We start from the raw sequence: 24,434 nt of genomic DNA, 5'->3' as shown, positions 1-24,434 counted from the left end.
TTCTTGAAGATGTAGATAATAGTGGGTACATGTGCCTATGGGAGTGAGCCAGCTGAGAGGAAGAATAGGATGCTTCAGAAGGGAGATGGCATGATCAAAAGAGCAAAGTCATAGAGAAAGGGGCAAGGGAGATGGTACCTAGAGTAGCATCTTCAAACTCCTTTGTGCATGTACCCTCACAAAAAAATATATTTTTAAAATGCACCCTCTTCATTTTTAGTTGATGCCTAAATTATTTCATAATGTTAAATAGTTGTAAAGGACATATTTTCTGCTTGCTGTATATTGTGTATGCTCTTTATTCATTTCTAAACTTTTTTTTTTTTCTCTTGGTGTTTCGTTTTGGATAATATCTATTGCTATGTCTTCAAGTCCACTAATCCTTTTTTTTTTCCTAAAACGTCTAAACCGTTGATTCCATCCAGGGATTTTTTTTTTTTAATCAGACATTTTAGTTTTCATCTCTACAAGTTCAATTTGGGTATTTAAAATAAAATATATATATATATTTTTTCTAAGTCTCTACTTAGCTATGTGAACATATGGAATAGTTATAATAACGTTTGGAAGTTCTTGGCTTTGCTCTCTCAAGGACTTCCTCAAGCAGAGCATTCTCAAGTAGTCCTTTTATTTGTTTTTCAGAAAATACTGCAGAGGGAGATGCCAGAGTAGGAGTCAGAATGAAGGAAGGGTCAACTGGGAAAGCGGGGGTTGGGGAGGCGAACTTGCCGACCTAAGGCTCCTTCTTAGGCTAATGAATACGAGGAGAGGAAAGTTATGAAGAAGGAAGCTCTTGAAACTGATTCCCTTAAAACTATCTGTGCCCACCTACCTTCTAGAAAGTGTTCATGTCTCTGTGGGAATGCAAGCCCTAGTTGAAGGCCTCTCATGCAAAGTGTGTGAAGCCATTGCTGGGGCCATTACTGCTTCTTTCTTTGTAACAGAAGGGATGGGTTGAGAAGCCAGTAGGAGCACGGTAGGTGAGTTGGGGACTTGGTGCCTTGAAGGTGAGCACATTTCACTCTGATGCCTCTAGGTTTCTTCATGAATAATGAGTTTTTTGTCTACTGAAAGTCGGGGTGCAGGGAGGTGAAGGGCATCTGATGTCTGAAGCAGGTAGAGAAAGTACGAAATGATCATTGCAAAGAATGGAAACTAGTAACTGGAATGGAAGCTAGCTAGGCAGGGCGGAGACTGCAGGTGAGGTTGGAGGTCATGGATTCAAATCTACGTCAGTCTGCCCAGCTGAGTGATATTCGTTAGCAGTCCTGAAGCTCTTGTTTGATGTTTGTGAACTTGGTAAAATGTTGATCTTTTCCCTATGTTAAGGTCTAACATGAATAACCACACAGAGGCCTCATGATGGCAAGTTTATCAAGGTCCTTCCAGGGCTCTTCAGTGCAAGGTGGCTTGGGACAGCCAGCCATTTACACAGCACACAGTGGCTTTCTTTTGTTTCTCATCTTCCCAGTGAATTGAGTTACAGCTTCTTCTCTTAAGCATAAACACCATTACACCTTGAGTTACTGCTGTCCCTGTGAACAAGGGTGAGGTTAGAAAATGTAAGGAATGTCTGTTTTTCCCACCCCCAAGCAAATCTTTTTTTTTTTTTTTTCAAGCAAATCTTGATGCATGGCATGGGTGCCAGAGAGCTTGTCATTGCCCACGTGTATTATCAAAGGCCAAGATAAGGCCACCATGGAAGAAAAGATCAGAAACTCTCCAATATGTCCTCTTTCCTGGTACCCCTCCCCCACCTCCCTGTCTTGTCATGCGCTGGGAGAAGGAGGAGTTAGTTGGAGGGGCTGAGGGCATTTGGCTTATAAGTCTCCTGTGAGATGTCTCTTTCAGAATCAGGCTCAAGCTGAGATATTGCCTAAATATCATGGTATGGGATGTGCCCGTAAAATCTAAGATTCTGCCGGTCAATTCAATCTCTAACATTGTCACCAAAGCCATGGAAAGATGGGTTTCCCCATAGTGACAAACTATTCCAAGTTACATTCTTAAAACATACGGCACACATACTCATGCTCTGGGTGTGAGTTCAAGGACCTGTGGCACAAATAGGAGAAATGACCTCAAGTCCCAAATGAGTGTTCATGCAGTGTCTCAGTGTTAAGAAAGCATTTCTCGAATTTTCCAGAGCCATTGTGAATGCTTTGACTGGTTTTCCCTTGCCTCACAGCATGCATCTAAGCCTCTCCCCACATGTGTCCAGGGCCATACACTCACTGTAACCACCCATAATGATAATAACAGATCTGCTGAAACTCAAAGGAAATAGAAAGTGCTTCAAATCCCGCTTTCCAAAGTTGGGGCTAGAGAGGTGGGCGGGATTACCCACCGCTGTGGGAAGCCTGCTCTTCGTTCGGGCCACTCTGGGTGTGAGGTGATGTTTTGGATTACCACTGGGTTCTTCCAGTCCTTTGGGCCCGCTGGTGTGAAGAACAAATCCAGTGGGCGCCTCGGCTGCTCTGACTCATCTGCCTTCCTGAAGGGTTGTGTGGCCACAGCCTGCCAGAAGGGGACCCTGCAGAGGGCCCTCAGTTGTCCCCAGATCCCTGATGCCCACCCCAGCCACCACTTCATGCTCTCTCGAACGTTTCACTGGTTGTGTTCAGGCCAGATTCCTGAAGCTCCAGTCCCAGGTCTGCAAGGTCTCCCCCTGCAAGACACGAAAGAGGGTGCAGAGGAGCAGGTCCTTTCCGTCCAGGGCCCTGCTGCCTTCCTACAACACAGGGCAGAAAAGCCGCGGTGAGTCACTGAGAGACCACTAAGACGCTCGACTCACTTCTGAGTCAAGGCCAGACTTCTGCTTATGCTCAGTAAGAAGGGCTCACCTTGTCCTCCCTCTGGCTGATGGTCCCAGATGAGACCAGAGCTCTCTCAGCCTGGCTGTGTGGTAACAGAAGGATATAGTCCATGGTGCAGAGAAGCCAGGCCAGAGAGGCTGAATTCTACTGGGACACGAAGAGAGAGAGGTCCCAGCGGACCTCCAGGGAGATGGTCCAAGTTTGACCTAGTCACTGTCTCTCCTTCCTGGTGTCGGGAGTCAAATGGGTATCATTATCTTGCAAAGGAGCCGACATAACCGGTCATTTCTGCCCACGGTCTTCTGTCTCTTCCACAACGCCCATATTTTCATTGGGGTTCTGGCCTCACTTCTTATGGGTTACTTGGAGTGGGAGGTAGGGCTCAACAATATAGGAAAAAAACCCTGAAACACCCCCTGATTTGCCTCCAGCTCTGCCACAGACTGTCTCTTTGGCCCTAGAAAAGTCCCTTCCCCTCTGTGATACTCATCCATAAAATGACCTGCATCAGTGGTTTCGCATCACATTCTTCAGAGCCACCAGGAGCTTGAGGGGTTCCCCAGGGTCCCCCGAGAGGCACAGTAGAAAGGGAGGCTGACCTGGCTCTGTACTCCCCCACCCCCAGCACCCACCCGAGTGGCTGCTTTTCATCTGCTTTATATACTGTTTCCACACAAGGATTCTTTGAAGAAAGGATCCTGAGGCTCCAAAGTTTGAAAACTGCTGGAATAAATGATTGTTAAGGTCCCTTTCGGTTTGAGATACTTGGACTTCTAAAGCCCAGCTCGAGTCGTTCCTTCTCCAGGAAGCCTTCCTGGTTACCATTCCTGGGTACTTGAGCTCCAGCAATAGTCATGGTGACAGGCCTATGGCCCTCAGCACGTGCTGCATGCTACTACCAGTGACCCGTCGATGCCTGCATGTGTGTGTGAGCTGTTTCCCCAGCTAGAGAGTGAGCTCCTTAGGGCAGATGTCTGAGTTTCCCTCCTCGCCTCTGTCCCCATGTAGTGCCATAGGCAGAGTTGGTGTTCAGTAAACTTGCTGAAGCTCCAGGTGTCGTGAGCTCTCATGTGGGATAAAACCTTCCAGAGAGACCCTTTGCTTTGGGGAGGGGGCAGTCAGCCTTTGGTCTGCTGAGTACCCCTAGAGAGACCTGTCCTTAGGAAGCTGGGACCTTGACCTGCGAAACAGCTTCAGACTTACACACTCCTAGAGGGCAGCCCTGAGTTCCTGCCTTAATTGAACTTTTCTCGGCCTCTACTGCCCTCAGTGCGTCTCCTGGCAGGGACTCTCCACACATTGTGGCCACTGAAGAGGCCTCCTCCTCTTGACCCTGAACCTGGGAATCAGAACAGCCAGGATGCCTTATGGATGGTAGGCTTCTCGGCTGGAGCTGGAGGGAAGCACAAGGGAGATGGGGAGGAACCCCAGGCTTGCTCAGAACGTAGCTCTTTCTGGAGATGGAGGCCTAAAGTGAGGAAGGAGGGGAGTTTACTGAGAGGCATCTGCGAAGGCAGGTTGTTAGAGGGTGTCAGAGACCAAAGATCAAGACAGCCCCAGGCCAACGTCCCTGGAGCAGGTAGACAGGAGGAGAGTGGCAGCTGTGGTGGAATGAGTCAGGAAGCCTGTTCTGCCATTTACTAGCCACGCGACTTTGTGTAAATCACTCAACCTTACCTAGTCTCAATGTCTTTACCTGTAAACTGGCGGCAAGAGGACCTGACCAACTGTAGGCTACCCCACACAGAAGTGGTGAGATTCCCAGGACACGATGGGTGTGGAAGTGTTCTGCAAACTAAAAGATGCAGGACGTAAAGGATTCTTATTGTTGTTAACAGGGGAGAGGACCCTTCCATGTCAATGCAGCCCCCCATGAGGGGCCATCAGCAATTTAGGGGTGCTCTGAGGCTGACCATTCCTCCTCCTCCACTTCACTGCCAGCAGCCATCTCTGCCTGGTCTTGACAAATTCCTGGTCAGACTGAGGACTGTGAGGGGCACAGGTAGTTAAGGACAGAGGGCCCAGCCCAATTCTGGCCCAGAGAGGATCCCCAAAGAGAAGGAAGTGTCCTGATAAAAAGCCTCTGAAAGGTGTGGGGTCCAGGAGGCTGCTGAGGCTTCCCAGGGCTCTTTTGGTTGGTGAGGTGCCCTGGCAGGGTCCCAAGGAATGGGTCCCTTAGTCCCACTGACCTTCTTGTCACTTGGCATGGGGGCCAGGTCAGCCTCCTCTGATATACGGAGCTACACCTGTGGCCTTCCCCGTTCCAGAGGGTGGGTCCTGGTTGGCACTGTGGGGCAGACGAGCCCTTAGCAGGTCACAAGGAGAGCTTGGCGTTTCACTCCAAAGACCACCCCCCCCCCCGTACCCCTCCACTGAATCCTCTAGATGTGGGGAGGAAGCAGAAGCCCCTACCAAGGCTGGATCATCTGGCAGGGTTTAAAATCCACAGCTGGAGAGTGAGACCCCTCCACGCTGATGTGAGGAAACACCAACAGGCTCTAGCCTGCTGCTGCCCCTGCCTTGTCACCCCCGACAGGCTCTGGGCCCCAGTCCGGCCTCTCGGGGCCCCCCTCAGCTGCTGTAGCCTGAAGTGTGGGTGCTGGGCCTGCGCACCCAAACGTCTGGCAGATCTGGCTGGCTGTTGGGCAGCACCACAGGGCTGCCATCCCCTGGCCCGCCACGGCCCTTCCAGGACGAGCTGCTCTGGTGGGAGGCAGGCAGTGACGGATCGTACACGGTCTCCCTCAGCGCCAGCCACAGCGTGTCCCGCTTCCCATTCAGCTGGCCCCGCTCAGGTACTGTTTGCTCAGTTTCATCCAGGTCCTCTGGAGAGGCACCCACGGAATCTGGCACACGGGCACTGGGCTCAGAGGTGCTTAGGCAGGTCTCGTCAGAGACACTGAGCCCCTCCAGGGTGCTGGCTGAGGAGCAGAGGCAATCAGGAGGCTCTGCGACCTGGGGCTTGGGCTTGGGGGAGTGGGCTGGGGCTTCTGGTGATGCCTGCACGGGCTCAGCCTTCTGCCCTTGGGAGTCCTGCCTGGCCCGGGTTTTGGGGCTGGGGCCAGCCTGCTTATAGGGGGAGGAGGTCTGCAGGGCTGGGCACTGGCTGAAGAGCGCCTGGTGGTCCAGGAACACCTCCCTTGGGGAGGTAGGGGCTGGTGGGAGCCGGGAGCAGCAGGGGCCATCATGCAGCTGTAGATCCTCAGAGAGCACTGAGGGCCGGTGGGACAGCTTGCTGGTGGCTGTACTAGTGTCAAAGCTGGGACTCCGGCGTCGTGCCAGGGGCTGTAACTCGTACTGCTCTGGACAGGACCCAGGCGCCCCTCCCACTGGCCCTGGCCGTTGGCGGCCTGCCTTCTCCCCTCCAGGCTCCCCAGTTCCGGCGTCCCATGGCAGGTGGGCACAAGGCCAGAGGATTTGCCCACAGTTCTTCTCTGGTCCAAAGAAACAGCAGAGAGATTGGAAGAAGAAGCTGGCGAAGCCGCAGCTGACGCACTTCACCATCATGAGGACGATGCCCAGCTTGCGATAGAGCAACACCGAGGCAGGCAGCATGAGCACACCGGCTGCAAACAGGGCTGCAGCCCCCACTGCCGTGGCGCAGCTGGTCTGGCGCAGCGAGAAGGCCACGCGGCTCAGGCGGTCAGGGTGTGGGCACAGGTGATAGGAGATGCAGTAGTTGACGGTGAAGTCGACCGAGAGGCCCACAGAGGCAGAGAGAAAGAGGGCTTCAGCAGTGTTGAGCTGCCACTCGAGTAGAACCAGGAGCCCCACCGTGAGCAGCACGGTGCCTGCCACGGCTGCCACAGAGAACAGGCTAAGTGGAACATTCCAGGTGCCCAGCAGCAGTGTGGCAAAGGCCAGCGCCAGGGCCAGGCCCAGCACCACAGCAGGCTCGGTGCTCAGGCTGTGCTGCAGGCTGTACAGCTCCAGACGGCTGGTGAACCAACCCCGGCGCAGGCCGGGGGGTGCCCTGCCCAGCTCTGCTGCCAGCCAGTAGCTGACCTCAGTGTAGAAGTGGTGGGCCTGGCTGTAGTCTGGACTATACTGGAAGTTGGTCTGGAACTGCAGGACCAGGGCAGCCAGGCCGCCCTGGGTATTGAAGCGGGCTCCCAGGTCCCGGGTGCTCTCGGGGCCTTGCTCCAGAGCCATCATCTTGAGGCAGTGCAGGAAAAGCTGGGGGGGCCAGGGGAAGCCCGAGTGGCCACAGCAGAGGCCAGGCCCCAGGCGGGCGCAACCGGGGCTCTCCATCCAGCGCCGGAGGGCCTCCACGAAGCACAGCGTGGGCCAGCCCTCTGGCTGGGCCCCAAAGAAGCTCTGATTCCGAGCTCCCTGGCAGAGTGCCAGCAGCCAGCGCTGCGCCTCAGGACCGCTGGCCGAGAAGGCAGGGTCACTCACCAGAGAGCTGTTGCTGCGAGGGTCCAGGGGGTCGCCAGTGTCCACCGGCAGGATGCCCCACACCAAAACCACAGGCATGTGGCCGCCCTCACCCTGAGGCAGCCGCTCGAACAGAAACTGCTGACGGTACTCAGCGTCGAAGCGTTCGAAGGGGTGGCTGGGCCGGAAGACCTGGCCGCGGGGCGGCGGCAGCGTGGGCAGCCGCAGGCGGGGACTGACGCCAGCGATGTAGGCGCCCCCCGCCGCCAGCGCGGCGAACCAGCAGATCCAGATGTAGCGGAACTTGATGACGCCGCAGGGCAGGAGGCGCTGGAAGAGCAGGCGCGAGGTGCTGGCGGCCGCCCTCCGAAGCCCGCGGAGCCGCCGGTGCAGCGCCAGCGCCAGTCGCCGGGGCGTGCTGCCGCCCCACGGGCCGCGCGCCCGGGCCGCACAGCCGCGCGCTAGGTAGCGCTCGTGGAGCACCGCGGAGGAGGGCAGCCAGGCCAGCGTGAGCGCCAGGTGCGCCAGCACAGCCGTGCCCATGTAGAGTGCGAAGCAGCGGACGACGGGGAGGCGGCTCAGGTAGCTGGCGTAGAAAGCCGCGCCCGTGGTGAGGCCCGAGACTAGCAGCAGGTAGCCGAAGTGGTGCATGGTGCGGCCCACGCGCTGCGCCAGCCCCCCGGAGGGCAGCTGGCTCTTGCTGAGGCGCCAGAGGTCGAAGAAGATGAGGGTGTGGTTAGCGCAGACGCTGCTCAGCAGGACAAGGGCCGCCAGATTGACGAAGGGGAAGTAGGCCATCCGGAAGGCCACTCGGTAAAGAAAAAAGGCAAGCAGCAGGGAGCCCAGCACCCCCAGTAGCACCATGAGTGTGAGGAAGAGGGAGCGCAGGTAGAGGGCGATGCTGAGGAAGATGGCGGCCAGGGCCAGCAAGGGGTACACCGTATCCTGGGCCAGGTAGTGCCTCAGCAGCTCCTGCTTGAGGCCCAGGTCCATGCCAGTGATGGATGTGTAGTTGTCGGAGAGCCCCCAGGGCACAGCTAGGCGGTCCAGGTAGATGCCCATCATGGAGGCACCCTTCGGGGTGGGCAGGAAGAGCAGGCTGTACTTGAGGGAGGGCACCTGGTAGTCAGCCGTCTGGGGACTCAGAAAGTCCCTGTCCAGCAGGAAGTGCAGGAGTTGGTAGACAGCACTGCTCCGGGAGCACTTGGTGGGAACCTGGGCACAGCGCGGGGGCTTGTCCTTCCCGGGTCCCAGACAAGAGGGCACCAGGGCACCACGGTGATAGTAGAGGGCACAGGCCCGCAGCAGGGCCAGCGTGCGGGCTGTGTCGGCTTGAGTAGTGTCCAGGCAGGAGGAACGATTGGAGAGCACGGCCACATAGTTGCCCAGGGACCAACTGGGGCAGCACTCGTTGGCTGCTGTACGCTGGCACAGAGCCCCAAAGCTGGCATGGGAGCGGACCTATAGGACACACACAGCACGAGAGAGCTCAGGGGCAGTGCAGGGGCCCAGGTTTCCCCAGCGCTGTCCGAGGCCCTCTCACCTCCTTTCAGGCTGCAGGGCAGAGGCAGAGAGGTATCTTGACTGCCCAGCAAAACCTGACTGGTCAGGCCCAGGTTCCAGCAGCTACATCTTGACTCTGTCAAAGAGGAGCCTCAGGAATGCTGCCCCAGGCCTCTGCCTGAGAGCTCTTGCCCTAAGGGCCCCAGCAGGTCACACACCCCAACTCTGCACTGCCTGAGACAGAAGTAGGAGTGGAAGTGGCAGCCACAGATGGAACGGGGCCAAGTGTCCAGGGAACTGGACAGGTGGGAAAAGTGGAGGCCAAAACATTCCAGGATCAGGGTCACTGCCAAACCCTAGCCCCCTATCTCTGTCCACTGGTCTGCTTAAACCTTGTGAGGGATAGGGCTGTTTCTTTTTCAGACCTCATTGCCTGTTTTTCTCTCCCACCCTGATGCTGACATTACAATAGCTGGTGTAGTTACAGAGAATGCTAGCCTGGGAATCAGAGGCCCTGTACTGCCGTCAACTGGATGTATGGCGTTGGGCCTGAGATCATGGTGACAATATTAACATTTATTGAGAGATCACTATTGTCAGTCATTATGCTATATTTTTTACAAATTCTACCTTGTTTCATTGTCACAACACCCCTATGAGGAAACTACCATTATCCCCATTTTATATATACAAAGACCGAGGCACCGAGAGGTTGAGAAATGTGTCTGAGGTCACACAGCCAAGGAGTATTAGAGCTGGCCTTGAATTCAGGCATCTGACTCCAGAGCACATGTTCTTTAAGCCTAGTGGTGTTCACACTGTTTTTAGTAGCGAAACTTTCTTCAGATGTCATAGCACATGGTTCTCCAGTTAGCATGACTGGATCTGCAGCGCTTGGGTTGATGGGGGCTGGGGGCCTTGGGCCGGGGCCTCCTCAACAGCTCTTGAGGCTCCTTTTCAGGACCTTTCGAAAATCCCCAGGCTCTGCAGGGTCTGTCTTCCAGCACCTGTGTCTTGGCTCTTCTGGAAATAGCTGACTCTTCTCTCCCTGCCAACCCAGAACCTCTCAGCAGGGTTGCAGTAATTTTCTAAGCAGGGAATGCTCTCTCCTAGTCCAGGCTGGGAGTCCTGGCTCAGCTGTATTTCCTTATGATCAGGTCCCTGGTGTCCCTGGTTCCCCCACCCAGCCCCTGGCACCTCCCTAGCCAGCTCACCTGATCCTGTTCCATGCGACACATGGAATGGATGGCGTGCAGGTTCCACAGGCTGCCCGCTGAGGTGGACATGAACACCAGCTGTGCATAGCTCTTCTCTGCAACACACCGCCCAGAGCTCACCCCTTTGGCCCCAGGTCCTGGGCCCACCGAAGGGAAGATGCTTACCCAGGGCCATATGAGGTTTAGATTCCCAGGAGCCTGAAACCTGTGCCTGCCTGCCTGATCCTGGGCCTGCATCCCTCCCCTGTGGCACACCCCCATCCAGCTTGCCCCTACCTGGCTGGAGCACCTGAGACCTGCCTCATCCTCCCAGCTGTAACTCAACTTCCTTGGCTTGAATGTGACTGGCCAGGCTCCTTCCCCTTCTGTCTGCCCAAATTTGTTCTCCTGGGCCCTCCTGTTCTCGTAGGTGGGGAGGGGGGTAACCACCATTAAAGCCAGGAACTGGCCAGGCTGCAGCTTACCAGGGGGGCCACAGAAGAAGCTCTCCTGCCCTCTGGCCTCCAGGGGCTCCACCATCCTCCGAGGCCGGACCATGCCCTCCTGGGCACTGCTCCAGGGTGTGGGGCTCAGAGTGGTATGGGGGTTTGAGCTGAGGTAGAGAGGAAATCTATGCCAGGCCCTCTGACCTGCCTTCGGCTGCTCTCTGGAGGCCTCGTTCTTTCCCCGGTTCCCCCCAGCAGTGGAAAGATGGGAACCCATTACCTGTTCAGCTCAAGGTCTGGAGAAAGGGAAAGCAGCTTCTTGGGGCCTGTGAGGGACTGCAGCGCTCTCCAGACCACTAGCTTGCGCCCAATGTCCGTGTCCCGAGGCTCAAAGCCCTGCAGGGGGGAGGGCAGAGAAGATCAGGCCGGCAGGAGGGGGAGTTCTCCTTCTCCCTTCTCAGCTCTGCCCCTTTGGGTCCCTGGAGCAGGGAAGGCTGGCCCACCTGCCTGGATTGTTGGACACGAGGATCACCTCTATACCATCTCCCAGCTCTCTGTGGAGAGCCCACTGCTGCCTCCCCACTCCCAGCTGCGCCACTCCCATTTTCTGCCCCAGACTGAGCTGAGGTGGCCAGGCCTGGGGGCCCATCCCTCCCCTTGGTCCCTCACCAGTAAGGGCTTGGAGAAATCGGGTAGCTGGCCCCCCAGCAGTCCAGCCAGGGTGCAGAGGAGGATGACAGCCAGACACAGCAGCAGCACGGCCACTGGCCACTCAGCAATCAGCTGGGAATAGCTGGGAAAGAGGAAGAGATCCCACATGAATTAGCGTTGGGTGTGATAGCAGGGAATGCGGGAGCTTAGACGCCACCAACAAGGGATGGTGGGGCTAAACTGGGCACTGGCCTGGTGACCCCTAGGGCTCCAGAGAAGGCCCAGGCCTACCTCTTTGGCATCTGGAAGGCCCGTACCTGCCTGTGGAAGAGAAGAAAAGACACTTGCTTGCTAGAGTCCTCTTGTAGGGTGGGAGGTTGGGATGGGGGTGGAGGATAGAGGAAGATGGCATCAACCCTTTTAGGCTTTCCCATTCCCAAGCTCCAACGCTTCCTTCCTCTTCCATCCAGGCTGCCTCCTCCATCAGACGCAGGGGACATCCTGGGCTGCCTCCTAGTGAAGGAGTCCAGAGCCTGGGGAGCAGGGGGGGGGGTCGACCCCACTTTTAAGCCCTGCCCCACCTTCCAGGGCAGCTGGCAGGCTGCTGGACCCCTCCTTACCTGACGCTGACCACATGGTGCTGCACAGATGCCGGCTTCCAGGCCCCATCATGCTGTGAGGGGGCTGGGGAAGGGCTGAGGCTGGAGCCATGGGAGCACAGCGCTGCCCGGTCCCCAAGCCCTGGAAGGGAGCTGCCCCCCCGGTATTCCTGTGGTGCCCGGGGATAGGTAAAGTGGGTAGGGGCCAAGGGGCTGGATGGGCCCACAGGATGAAGGGTGGAGGTTGCTGGTGGGGGTCCTGAAGAACTGGAAGGGTCCTCAAGGGGGCAGCTGTGGAGGGCGCAGCTTCTCTCTGGGCTTGCCTCAGGGGCCACAGCCTTGCTCTGGGACCTGGGGAGAGAGGAGACAGGGAAAAAGAGGGTGGGAGACAGCGGTGGTCCACATGGTGCGGCAGCCTTGCTCAGTGAGCTGAGACGGACGGAGCTCAGGCTGTTCTATTCCTAGGCCTGGGGAGAGGCAAGGAGGGTGGAGGCTCTGGGCCTACACTCCCAGCCTACTTCTTGGGGTTCACTGTCTCATTCACTCATCTGCCCCTGCACCTCAAAACACATATGATCTTATTTACTCCTTTAAAAACCATACCGGGGAAGTACTTTCCTTCTTTTATAGATTTGAAAACTGAGAAGAGCTGGGCCTTGAACCCAGTTCTGACTTGCAGCCCTGTGCTCTTTCTGCTGTAGTTGTCCTTCATCCTCTTGTCAGACGTTTACTGAGCACCTGCTGCACTTTTGTTCCCACCTTAGAGCCTCTAAGCTTTCTTTGCCCTCTGCTTGGGATGTTCCTCCCCAGATAATTGCACGGCTCACACCATTACCTTCTTAGAGAAGCCCTCCCTGCCTACCCTCTCTAAATAATCATCCACCAACTCCTATCCCTCTACCTACTCTATATTTCTTCCTAGCATTTTCCACAACTGGACGTTGTATTATATATTGTCATGTTTACTGCCTGTCTCTCCTATGGAACGTGATCTCCGGGAGAGCAGGGCCTGGTGCATTTGTTCATCTGTGTCCCCAGTGCCTTGAGCAGCACCTTGCACACAGAAGGTACCCCAGGGATGTTTGCTGAGTGAAGGCTGAGTGCTGGACGGGCTGCTAATAGTGGTGCCAGGATGAATAAAGCCCAGTCCTTGTCCTCCAAGCACTCGTGGTAGGTGGGTGATGTGCAGGGGCCACCATGTTGAGTGTTGTGAGAGGGGAAGTCACACAGGGCTGAAGGCGCCCAGAGGAGGGCCCAACTTTGACAGGGGTGGGGGGCTCAGGGAAAGCTTTGCAGAGGCAACTACTTCCTTTTCACCAAGCCTGGGCCTTGGGGCAGGAGGTTTGCTCTGCAACGGTGTGCACAGTTGGGAGAGGGAGTTGGGATCCCCAAGGAGCTTGCCAGGGGGGAGTCAGCAATAGATTCCTCTTTCCAAACTACGCATGAGGGCAGCACTCTGTGCATGGACCCAGCCCCACTCCTTGGGTGCAGGCAGAGGTGGAGTCCCACCCCAGGGGCAGGATTGCCAGACCTGGGGTAGGAGAAGATGGCCACAGAACAGAGTGCCTGAGGGCCATGGCGGGTTCCCAAGGGGTTCTGGGCCCTCCAGCGAGTCTCCTTTCTTCCATCTGCCTGCTACAACTTGCATAGCTCCCATGGAAGAGCCAGGTCTACGCCGAGCAAACCCTGGCTTCCAGTCTTGCCTCCTGCACTGCTGAAGGGGCCGTGGGCCAGAGTCCTGGCTGTGGTGGCACGTGGACATTGCCCTCAGAGGCTGGGTTCTGCCCAGAGACCAAGTAGAGGACCTGGAAAGAATAGACAAGCTCTTCCTCTTCCTCCCAGAAGGCTGGATGGCAGACAGTCAGGGGGTGGGGTATAATTCTCATGCTTGGACTAAAATAGGGGAGCAGTGGAGGTGGGATCCTGGCTCCATCATCCTTTAACTCTGGGGTCTTGGGAAAGACACACAATTCTTGGAGCATTGGCATCCTTGTCTGCTGAGTGAGGGTACGATGATAATGCCTCCCTCTCAGGTTTAGTATGGGCATTAACTGAGGTAACACATGTGAGGTGCCTGGCGTGGAGCCTGGCATGTGGAAGACATTTACTTTCCTGCCGCTTCCCACACTCAGCGCTGCAGGGAGTGTACAGTTTAAGAAGTATGTTTATATTTGCAATTCGACCTCTTTAGGCACCTCAGATAATATAGCTCCATTTGAGAACTTCTCACGCCTTGAGAATCGCACTACATATATAATTATAAGTACTTTTCTTTTTGTGATCCAGAAGCAGCATCAGAATTTGTTTCCTGATTTAAACCACTGATTTTTTTTTTCTTACTAACTCAACACTTAGAAAAATAGGAATTTGACTAAACTTGTTCTCAAGCAAGACCACAGAATACCCCATAAAGTTAATGACACAGCAACCAGTGTCCTTGCAGATAAAATAGCTTATGGGCCCATCACCATGGGCCAAATGGAAGCTGGAAAAATGACCGGGGTTCATGTGTATAAGTGTGGACATCTACTTCTTTAAGATTTTTATTCTGCAGGTCTTTTTTGAGCACCTGCCACATGCTGGGCACTGTGCTTGGTCTGGGTTGGATCCTGAAGGCATGAAGGGGACCCATTAGTCTTGGTCTCCCTCTTTAGAGCAGGGCCTGCTTTCCGCAGTCAGGAGGGTGGGGCAGCCAGGGTGCCTATTTCACCTGCACATGGTCTTAGAGCACTCACTGAGCTTTGGGCTTATCCTAGGAGCCAGGCCTCCACTTGGAGTGTCAGTTTCTTTTTCATTAAGGGAAGCCAGCACGCCAGGCCGTGCTGGCAGAGAACAGGAACTCCAGTTGTCCTTAACCAGTCTACCAAATCTCATAAGCCACCCCCTTCCTTAGCAGGCTCCTGTTCAAGGGGGATTCTAGCATCCACCATTGGTTTGCTTCTACTGGGGTGTCCCTGGCCCCAGCCCCTTCCTCTCAGTCCCTTCTATCCCTCTCCAGGGACCTAGGATCATCTGCTCCCAAATCTCACCCTTCATGACCGTGCCCATCATTGTGAATGTGGCAGAATTTGAAACTTTCCACATTCCGACTGCTGTAGAACCGGGAGTTTGTCTTGACCCTCCCAAGGAGAAGAGGCAAACTGTTCTCAGAATAAAAGCTTTCTCCTGCCAGCCCCTGCTGCCCTCTATTTTCGGAAGACCTAGTAATAGTTAAGCACCCCTCGCCTTGCTTCCCCAGGGGGCTTTCATTCTCACCCTCTCAGTTCCATGGCTCTGACTAGGATGAGCGATTTCCTGGGCCACCTGCCTGGGCCCACTGGTCTGTAAGCTAAGTGATTGGGGCAGGCAGGTAGGTTAATGGAAAGTGATGACACAGGCCTCACTCATGGCCAAAGTCACAGCAGTCAGGGCCTGGCTAATAGTGCCCCAGACACCTCTCTTGGGAGCCCCGTGAGCGGAAAATGTACATGTGCATTAACCATGCCCCCAAGCCCACAGACACGTAGCCATATGGACATCCATGTGACCCTGCGAAGTGGCCAGGACAGATGAGGGAGCAATTCACGCCACTAGGAAAATAAAAAGGTAATTTTAAAAACACAAAGAATGGGCCTTCCCTGGTGGCGCAGTGGTTGAGAGTCCTCCTGCCGATGCAGGGGACATGGGTTCGTGCCCCGGCCTGGGAGGATCCCACATGCTGTGGAGCGGCTGGGCCCGTGAGCCATGGCCGCTGAGCCTGTGCGTCCGGAGCCTGTGCTCCGCAACGGGAGAGGCCACAACAGTGAGAGGCCCGCGTATCGCAAAAAAAAAAAAAAACACAAAGAATGAACTATTTCAAATTGCCCTGTTGCCAATGCATTAGTAAAGGGGTGTGTGTGTGTGTGCGCGCGCGCGTACGCGCTATCTTATTCACTCCCCAGAGTGCTACTTAGTTCAGTAGGAATGTATTTTTGTTTCTTGGATTGAAATGAATCCCTTTGCCTGATTTGTCCAGGGTCTCTAGGTAAGTGCAGAGAGGGGCCAGAGGTCTCAGGGAGTTGCTAGAAGAGAGCAAGTGATTCCTGTGCCCAAGTATGACCCACACGTGCAGGGGAAGTGAGACCAGACAGGGCTGATCCTTGGCAAAATATCCAAGGTAGCAAATGACTCTCCAGTCCCTTCTAGGGATGCTCCTGGCCCCTGCCCTGTCCTGTCACTCTCTCTGCCTTGTCCATACTTGGCTTTTTGGTCAAGCCATAGTTCCAGGCAGCCCCCTGGTCCAGGGAACACATTAATCCTGTGTACCATCCCGTTGAAGAAAGTTCTGTGGCTTTCAGACTGAAACGTGGCTAAATCTACCCAGGCTGATGTGTCAACACAGTGGGAAGAAAACATTTCCCTCCACTTGTGGGGTCTCCTCTTCACTCAGGTACAGAATGCACATTTTAACTGGGGCAGTCTGAAGACAATGTGTCCACCTCTGCTTTTGCCCCCAAAGAACGCTTCCTATTTCAGTCCAGGCAGGAGAGAGAGGCGGTGTCATGTCAGGTGAGGGATTCTGGGGGCAGCAGACCAGGCAGGGCACAGAAATTGCACCATATTGCTACCTGGCTGGGCTGTTCCCTCACACATATGGTGGAGGAAGGGAGAGGAGAGGCACCAAGATCTGGGCCCGCAGCGGGAAGATGTTCCTTCTGTCCCGCCAGCCTGGTGCTCCTTCAGGGACGGTACTGACCACAGCCTGAGCCTCAGAGCCTGCCCACGCAGTGCCTCAGAAGAGTGCAGGTGGCTGCCACACGTGGGGACTCGAGCCTACACGTGCGCAGCTGGCCATGTGGGGCAGACTGGAGACAGACGGTGATGGACAAAGACAGATCCTACCTAGCTTGGAGACCGAGTGTCTGCCCTCCCCCCGGGACACACCTTGGCGAGTCTCCCGTCTACAGTACACGCGCACCCTCGACCACATTGACTCGCTGGAACCCGGACTGAGGTTGCTGCAGGCTTGGGGCTTACAGAGAAGACGCGGGGGCAGGGCCTAGAGGGAGGGGCTCTGGAGGCCGGAGGGGCTGAGGATACCGGGGCCTTAGAGGAAAGGTAGGAACAGTGGGTGGGGCAGGTCCTGGGGGCGGTGAGGGCTAAGCGGGCTGACAGTAGGGGGTATCGGGAGAGAGAAAATTGACCCGGCAGAATGAGGGCGTGGCCAGGGGGCAGGGAGTCTGGAGGCCCCAGAGGGGCTCTGGGAGGGGCTGGGGAACTGAATGGGACGACATATGGCGGCTACTGGGGATACCTGGGGCGGGGATTCTGGGAAGGTCTGCGAGCTGGGTCTGCGGAGCAGTCCGCCCCTACCTGTCCGGGGACCTGCCGTCTGGAGCCAAAGGCTCCCCCTCGGGCCGCTGCTCCCCTTCCGGACCCGGGCCGGGAGCCGGATCGTTGCTGCCGCTGCCGCTACCGCCGTCCATGCCCGTGGGCGGCGCCGCTGTCCGGGCGCTGGTGCTGAAGCGGCGGCAGCGGCGGCGGCGGCGTCGGCGGCGGCGGCGGCGATGGTGGCGGCGGCGACCGCGGCGGCAGCGGCGGCGGCTGCGGCGGCGGCGGGCTCCTGCGCACGCGTCGACGCCAAGCGGGTCGATCGCTGGGCGGGGCCGATGAGGAGCCCAGCCAATGGGCGCGGCACCGGGGGGCGGGGACAGGGGCTTCCCGCCGCGCCGCTGCCCGAAGGCTCGCTGTCTTTAAGACCCCCGGGCTGGAGTTGTGGGCTCTTCTACTCAGGCCAGGTTTGAGAGCTGCTGTTAGGAGTCTGTGCAGTAGTTCGCACATCGGCCTTTCCTGGGGGGCATCCGTCTTCCCGCGAGGGACCAGGAAACGCGACCCCAGGCACCGTGTAAAGAGCCTCATAACTTGTAACACAGACTCTTCCAGCCCCAAAGAGGGAACAGCTCCATGCCGGCACTTCACTGCTCCGGACGCTGAGGGGTTGAGAGGTTGGGCTACTTTTAGACTCACATTTCTCTCGGCTCCGCTCAGCGTCCCCCCTTTCCTTCCCAGTAAGACTAGGCACCTGCTCAAGTTGGGTCTTCACGTTGGTCTGGAACGGGGTCTGCACCCCTCAGTTGTGGAGCCTGGATTCTGTTATTCAAGTGCAGAATATGGCCGGGGAGAGGGACAAGAGAGACACTCAGAGAAGCCCCAACTCTCTCTTATAACCACCCCACTTCAGCCTGGAAGGTACCCAATAGCCACTCATTCCAGGGCGCTTCCTGCTTCCCCTGTCAGGGAATGGCTGTGAGAGAGGGGCGGTGTGATGGGCGGTGGAGAAGCCGGGCTAGAGGGCTGTTACCACAGATCTAGAACAGATACGGGCCCTGTGAGAAGCCTGGGAGTTGGGGAGCGGAGAGGATCCCAGACGTGGAATTTGGATGGGCAGAAGAGGTTTTACAGTAAGCAGACTCTCTGTGTGTGTGGTAGGTGCCTTGGCTGAAGCACGCGGCTGGGGAGAGAGTCAGAACCCAGGAGTGTTTGGACTATGCGTATCCCTAAATTGTGTGCAAACCGTGTGCAAGGCATAGACCAGTAGGCGTGAGGGTGGGAGAGTCTAGAGGTGTAGAAGTGGTGGCCCTGCCCTGAGTAGCTTAGTTTGGTGAGAGAGATAAAATGCCAGCCCGTTAATTGATGCCAACTGGGTAGGGTGTGGTTGGGCCCATGTGATGGTCGATAGGAGCTGCAGAGGAGGGGGCAGTGTGCAAAGACAGAGAGGACCTCACTCATCCTAATGGGCTTTAGGGAAGCCTTCATGTTGATGGTGGAGCTTCAGCTGGCTTGGAAGGAAGGCATTCCTGACCTGGGGGTGAGGTGGAGGTGGTGGTGGGGAAACTGTGCAAAGTTTATGAGGCTGGAAATTTCTATGTGTTTTCAGGGGATAGTGAGAAATAACATCTGGAGAGTTAGGGATCCATTGAAGGCTTCTGACCTGTAGGGTGAGGCATGTAAGATGGAACCTTGGAAGGCCCACCAGGTCTGGGTATATATGATGGGATAGATGTGATGAGACCATACTTGAGATTGAGACCCTTTGATGGGGGGTGGGGCAGAAGTGAAAACAAAAGGAGGGGTGACCTTATTCAACCGTATGCTATGGACACTACTGACAATGCCTGACTGGGTGCCGATTTTCACAGCTAGGGAACTCAGAGACCACTGGGCCCCCTGAGTGCCAGTTTGGATGTGAAGGAAGATAGGCTCTTTTAAGAGTAGAACATGGCCTCCTGAGGAGGCTGTTCATTAGATCCAGAAGATTTTGGTTCAGGCCCCATGCCAGGTCATGCTCTCCATTCTTACGTCCTGTTTCTTCTGCTTCCTCAGTGATGTGGGCCAGTGGGGTGCCCACAGGGCCCTGGGGGGTGGCCCCGCATAGGACAGTGCCCTGGTTCAGGGTGGGAACCTGGAGGATGGTTGCCATGCCAGGGGGTGCCCACCACCATGGCAGTGCCCAGGGCCAGGGCCGTGACCATGCCCGCCACCATGGCAGGGCCCCTGTGGAAAGCCGGATGAACAATATTAGAGTCAGAGGTCAGTGCCAATCTTACCTGCAGTCAACTCTCCCTCTCCCTTCCCCTTCCCCATCTCCAGCCCCTACTCTAGGGGACTCAGGATTCCTGGGCACTAGCAGGGGCTCATTGTGGAGGTCGGGAGACAGGGATAGCAAGTGACTGCTCCTAGCCCTGGGCCTTTTGCCTTGATGAAACCAGAGCACAGAGCAGACACAAGGGGAGGAACCTAGATCCATTGGGTTCCATTCCTTTAGCTGAGATATGACTCCCAGTCTCTGGACCTCAGTTTATTTTATCTGCAACGAAGAAGCAGAATTATCTCATCTTCTCTCTTCCCTCACCCAGGAACCCACGCAGAGTGATTAGAGGTTTTGCCATGCTGACTACTTGGAAGTGAACGTGGGGCTGGGGGAGGCTACAGAGGAACACAGTGAGGGCCAGGGGCAAGGAGGAGACAGGAGGCAGGGTGAGGGGAGATGCGGGAGCCAAGGAGGAGAGGCAGCTGGAGGGTGGGAGGAGACAAAGGTAGGAGGTGACAAGGTAAGGATGTGCTTGTTCTCTATGTAGGTAGTGTATGCAGGTACAAGGCTATGTGCTGCATTTATATACACATAGCTATATCTGTATACATGTGCATGGGTGGGCGCCTATACATGCCTGCTGTGTGCACAGATACATGTGTATGGGTGCATGTGCCTGGTTGTGTGTATGTGACAGCGGGAGTACATGTGAGCCCATGCCTGTCCCTGAGGAGGTGCCAGACTCAAGAAACCAGGAAGAATAGAAAGTAAAATCAAGGCTTTATTGCCTAAGCCAGAAGAGTCCTGGGAAAAGTGGTTTAACCTTCTGTCTTGGCTGGAACCACTCCTGAGGCCCCAAGGCCGGAGAAGTCTCTTTGCCTCTTGCCACAGGCCTAGGGAAGAGTGGAGATGCTACCTTGCTTTTCTGGTGCTGGGCACAGGGGACCTGGGGCCCTGGGGGAGCAGGGCTGGGGCCCTACTCTGGCGGGTGGATAACTCCCCAGTCGCTCCTGCCGCCTAGGGCCTGAAAACGGCTTATAACCAGTGGGGAAGAGGCAGGCTCCATGGCTAGGGGACTTTCCTGTGACCAAGTTAGGGCTGCCGCTGCCCCATCCAGGCTCAGTGATGCCTGGAAACTGCCACTTCCCACCCTGCTTGCCCCTTCTGTGACTCTTTTTGTGGTGGGGCCGGTTCCGGGCCTAGGAGCTGGGTCTGCTGGTGGTAGCCAGTGGGGGCTGGGGGAGGGGGAAGCAGGGAGGAGGGCAGGCAGCCTCCCTTCTCTGGCAGAGGCAGGTCACTGGGGCCCTGCAGTGTGGTTGGGATTTGGGAGCAAGCCAGCTATCCAGGGAGGCTGTGAATAGCCAGGAATGCAGAGAAGCATGGAACAGGAGGGGAAGCAGCAGGAGAGAGGATGGGCTGCCAGGGCAGGGAGGGGATGTGAGAAAAGGAGAGAGACAGATGGGAAAACAGGAAAGGAGCAGAGGAGAAGGCTGACGCCTGTAGGGGGTGAACTTGCACTGTGATGCCCTGCCCCACCCCACCCATGGGGGCTGAGGCCTCCCTATTCTGCATCTGGGGGACATTGTGGTCGCTCCCTGAGGGTCTAGGAAGGGGCTGGAGGTCTGGGGGAACGTGGCAGCGGGGAGGAAAAGGGGGAGACGGCTGGGGAACTTTCTATCCTTTGGACCTGTGGGAAAGGAAGGGAAAAGAAAGAAATAGCTTTGGTTATTTGGTTCTGCAGTGAGAATCCTGTCTTCCTCCTGGTGCTGATTTTGTGCCCAGCTTCCACCCCCCTCCTCCAACAAGGCTCAAGAGCCAGCTGAGTTCTCCTGGGTGGGATGGGGCTAGTTAGGAAGTGTGGGTTCTTGTTCTCACTCTGTCAGCTGTCTGCCCTCCCAACCTCGGCCAAACTCCCTAACGCTAAGGGAGGCGTCTGCAGTGGAAACCCTGTTTCTTCTACTTCCACCTTCAGGCGGGCCCCACCCCGTCTCCCCCTCTGCCTCCTCCCCCCAGATCCCACTTTTCTCAGCCCAATCTCTGCTCAGATCCTCAGCTGTTTCTTGGCTCCTGCTTAATGACCTTCTGGTCCCAGCTCTTAGCCTTTGCTCATGTCTCCTGCCACTTGGAACTATCTCTTGCTTGACTCTGTGTCGCATTCCTGCAGGAAGTCTGCTTAGATTGGGCCGTCCTGCCTGCCCTCACTGCCCAGCTGCTGGCCCAGAGGGCTCATTCTTGCAGTAACCAATTTGAGTGGTCCTGGGTGTTCTGAAGTGCTCCCTCGGTGAGAATCGCCTCCTTGATGAGATGTATATTTCTTTTCTCTTTTTCTTTTGGCCGCATCACACAGCATGTGGAACTTCCCTGACCAGGGATGAAACCTGCACCGCCTGCAGGGGTAGTGCGAAATCTTAACCACTGGACCACCAGGGAACAGGAGGGGAAGCAGCGTGGTCTTTTGTTCCTTTTGAGGGGAGCCAATGGCACAGCTGCCAAGAGCTGTGTTCAAGGCTCCAGACCCAGCCACACCTCCAGGGCCTCACCCTGAGCATGACCCCTATGTGGACGCAGGAGGAGCCCCTGCCTGTTTTACTCCTGAGGTTGAAGATCTAGTGAGACGAAGGATGTGTGGGCATGCTTCTTAAACTGTAGAGTGTATTACAAAATTCAAGGGCTTGTTTTCATTTTGGAACCCTACCACCACACACACACACACACACACACACACACACACTCGGCTTGTGGTAGATGTGACTGACTGATTGCCCCTGCATTCACCACCCTCCCCTTCCTTCTCTCTTCCTTCTTCCACCCTACAGCCTCCCGCTGCAGTACTTACCTGGCTCCATCTTTATGAGGCAAGCACAAGGGGTGACAAAAAGAACGCCTGTGAGTCAACAGGTAAAGTTTAGTTTACTGTAATCTAAATCTCAGTCTCTCCTTCTTCTTTCCAAGGATGTACACACATAGACCCTTCAAGGGATGAAAGGGATAAAACTGCTCCCTGTGGCTTAGCTTGGGACTCACTGTGGAGCTGGACACTGAGTAGGCGCCAGGCAAGGGTGTTGAGCGGATGCACTGGGTTCATTCATATGGTAGGTAGACAGAGACATGAGAGCACTATGCACCCCTGAACCCTACACCCTCACACGTGACCCACCAGATCCACCCCCAGACTCACAATCATGTATTAATTCATTTTTAAAAAAATTAATTTATTTATTCTTGGCAGTGTTGGGCCTTCGTTGCTGCGCGCGGCCTTTCTCTAGTTGCGGCGAGCTGGGGCTACTCTTTGTTGCAGTGCGTGGGTTTCTCATTGCAGTGGCTTCTCTTGTTGCGGAGCACGGGCTCTAGGCGTGCGGGCTTCAGTAGTTGTGGTACGCGGGCTCTAGGGCGCAGGCTCAGTAGTTGTGGCGTGTGGGCTTAGTTGCTCCGCGTCATGTGGGAGCTTCCTGGACCAGGGCTCGAACCCATGTCCCCTGCATTGGCAGACGGATTCTTAACCACTGTGCCACCAGGGAAGCTCCCTATTAATTCATTTCTACTAGGGTCAATTTCAATCATGTTAATTATTCATGTAGCATACCTACCATGTGTCAGGTCACAGTACTCAGTCCCTAGAGACTCTTGTCCCTGTGTAGACGCCTGGCATAAAGGTGGGGAAGGAGGCTTGGAAAGATCAGTGCACCCAGAGCAGGGAGGATGGGGTTGGTGGGTAGGGGCCTCTGGGGGATCCAGGGGATCCTAAGACCTTTACCCCCATGGCACAAGTGAATGGAAAACCTTCCTTGATCCAAGCTGCTTGTTCCTGTCTCCTCCCACCAGGACTGGAAGAGGACTTGGGGGCTGAGCCCATCTGTCATTTGCCAATAAGTGTGCTCTCATAGGATGAAGCTTCTGAGGTGGGTGCCCTGGTGCCAAGGCTGGCCTTGTCTTGCTTGGGGCTGGTGCATAGGTCATAACGGACAACTCCAGAATGGACCCAGTGCAAATGTGGTGTATTAATTAATTTTTTTTCTGACCCGCAAATCAGAATATAATATGTGACATACAGACCAACTACTTGACATCAGGGCACTCTGGTACTCATATGGTTGCCGAACATAGAGGCACAAATGTTCACACACACACTTCTGTACTACAACAGCCCCAGCCCCTTGCAAGAAAGGCCCCTAGCACCATTTTTTAAAAAAAATTTATTTATTTGTATCTTTGTTGCAGCATGTGGGATCTACTTCCCTGACCAGGGATCGAACCCAGGCCCCCTGCACTGGGAGCGTGGAGTCTTAACCACTGGACCACCAGGGAAGTCCCCCTGGCACCTTTTGAGCCACCCATTTTTGCTGGCTTTTACTTATGAAAGAAATGTTCAGCTGAGGTCAGCCTCTGAGCTATGCCATGGTCCTTCCTGTCACCTCCTTCTTCCCCATAGTGAGTGATGAGTATGGAAGAGATCCATGGGACTAGGCTTGGGGAGGGAGTGGTAAAGAAAACCTTAGGGCCAGCCAGGATCTGGCTTGGTAGAAAGAGAAAAGACAGGCCTTGGAAAGAAAACAATCCCATTAAAAAATGGGCAGAGGGGCTTCCCTGGTGGCATAGTGGTTAAGAATCTCCCTGCCAATGCAGGGGACACGGATTCGAGCCCTGATCCGGGAAGATCCCACATGCCGCGGAGCAACTAAGCCGGTTCACCACAACTACTGAGCCTGCGCTCTAGAGCCCGGGAGCCACAACTACTGAGTCCATGTGCCACAACTACTGAAGCCCGCACACCTAGAGCCCGTGCTCCACAACAAGAGAAGACGCCGCAATGAGAAGTCCACGCACGGCAACGAAGAGTACCCCCTGCTCGCCACAACTAGAGAAAGCCCTCGCGCAGCAATGAAGACCCAATGCAGCCAAAAGTAAAGAAAGAAATTAATTAATTAAAAAAAAATAGGCAGAGAACCTGACATTTTTCCAAAGAAGACATACAGATGGCCAGCAGGTACATGAAAAGGTGCTCAACATCAGTAATCATCATGGAAATGAAAACCAAAACCACAATGAGATATCACCTCACACCTGTCAGAATGGCTATCATCCAAAAGACAAGAAATAAGTGTTGGCGAGGATGTGGAGAAGAGGGAATGTAAATTGGTGCAGCCACTATGAAAAACAGTATGTTGGTTCCTCAAAAAATTAAAAATAGAACTGCCATATGATCCAGTAATTCCACTTCTGGGTATTTATCCAAAGAAAACAAAAACACTAATTTGAAAAGTTATAGGCACCCCCATGTTCATTGCAGCATTATTTAC

General features: G+C 55.3%; 1 protein-coding gene across 1 annotated transcript; it reads right to left on the bottom strand.

Moving 5' to 3' along the window:
* Positions 1 to 5,387: 5,387 nt before the first annotated feature.
* Positions 5,388 to 17,032, bottom strand: DISP2 (dispatched RND transporter family member 2). Its single transcript, XM_065872589.1, has 8 exons — positions 16,920 to 17,032; positions 11,610 to 11,939; positions 11,281 to 11,310; positions 11,008 to 11,131; positions 10,619 to 10,734; positions 10,378 to 10,505; positions 9,911 to 10,008; positions 5,388 to 8,654 (listed from the first exon to the last, which is right to left on the bottom strand). Exons 1-8 carry the CDS (start codon positions 17,030 to 17,032, stop codon positions 5,388 to 5,390), a joined length of 4,206 nt encoding a protein of 1,401 aa, XP_065728661.1.
* Between the last annotated feature and the right edge of the window lie 7,402 nt (positions 17,033 to 24,434).

This window comes from Phocoena phocoena, chromosome 2 (genome assembly GCF_963924675.1).
Source record: "Phocoena phocoena chromosome 2, mPhoPho1.1, whole genome shotgun sequence".
Lineage (NCBI taxonomy): Eukaryota > Metazoa > Chordata > Mammalia > Artiodactyla > Phocoenidae > Phocoena > Phocoena phocoena.
Note: the sequence above shows the minus strand (reverse complement) of the source record. Positions and strands in the feature narration are given on the sequence as shown.

Bases quoted from the DNA above. Each gene is read 5' to 3' on its own strand.
- DISP2 (XM_065872589.1), bottom strand. From the start codon at position 17,032: ATGGACGGCGGTAGCGGCAGCGGCAGCAACGATCCGGCTCCCGGCCCG. The intron at 11,940-16,919 runs GTAGGGGCGGAC...CTCTCTCCCCAG, and splicing joins GACGGCAGGTCCCCGGACAG to GTCCCAGAGCAAGGCTGTGG. The intron at 10,009-10,377 runs GTAAGCTGCAGC...GGTGTGTTGCAG, and splicing joins CTTCTTCTGTGGCCCCCCTG to AGAAGAGCTATGCACAGCTG.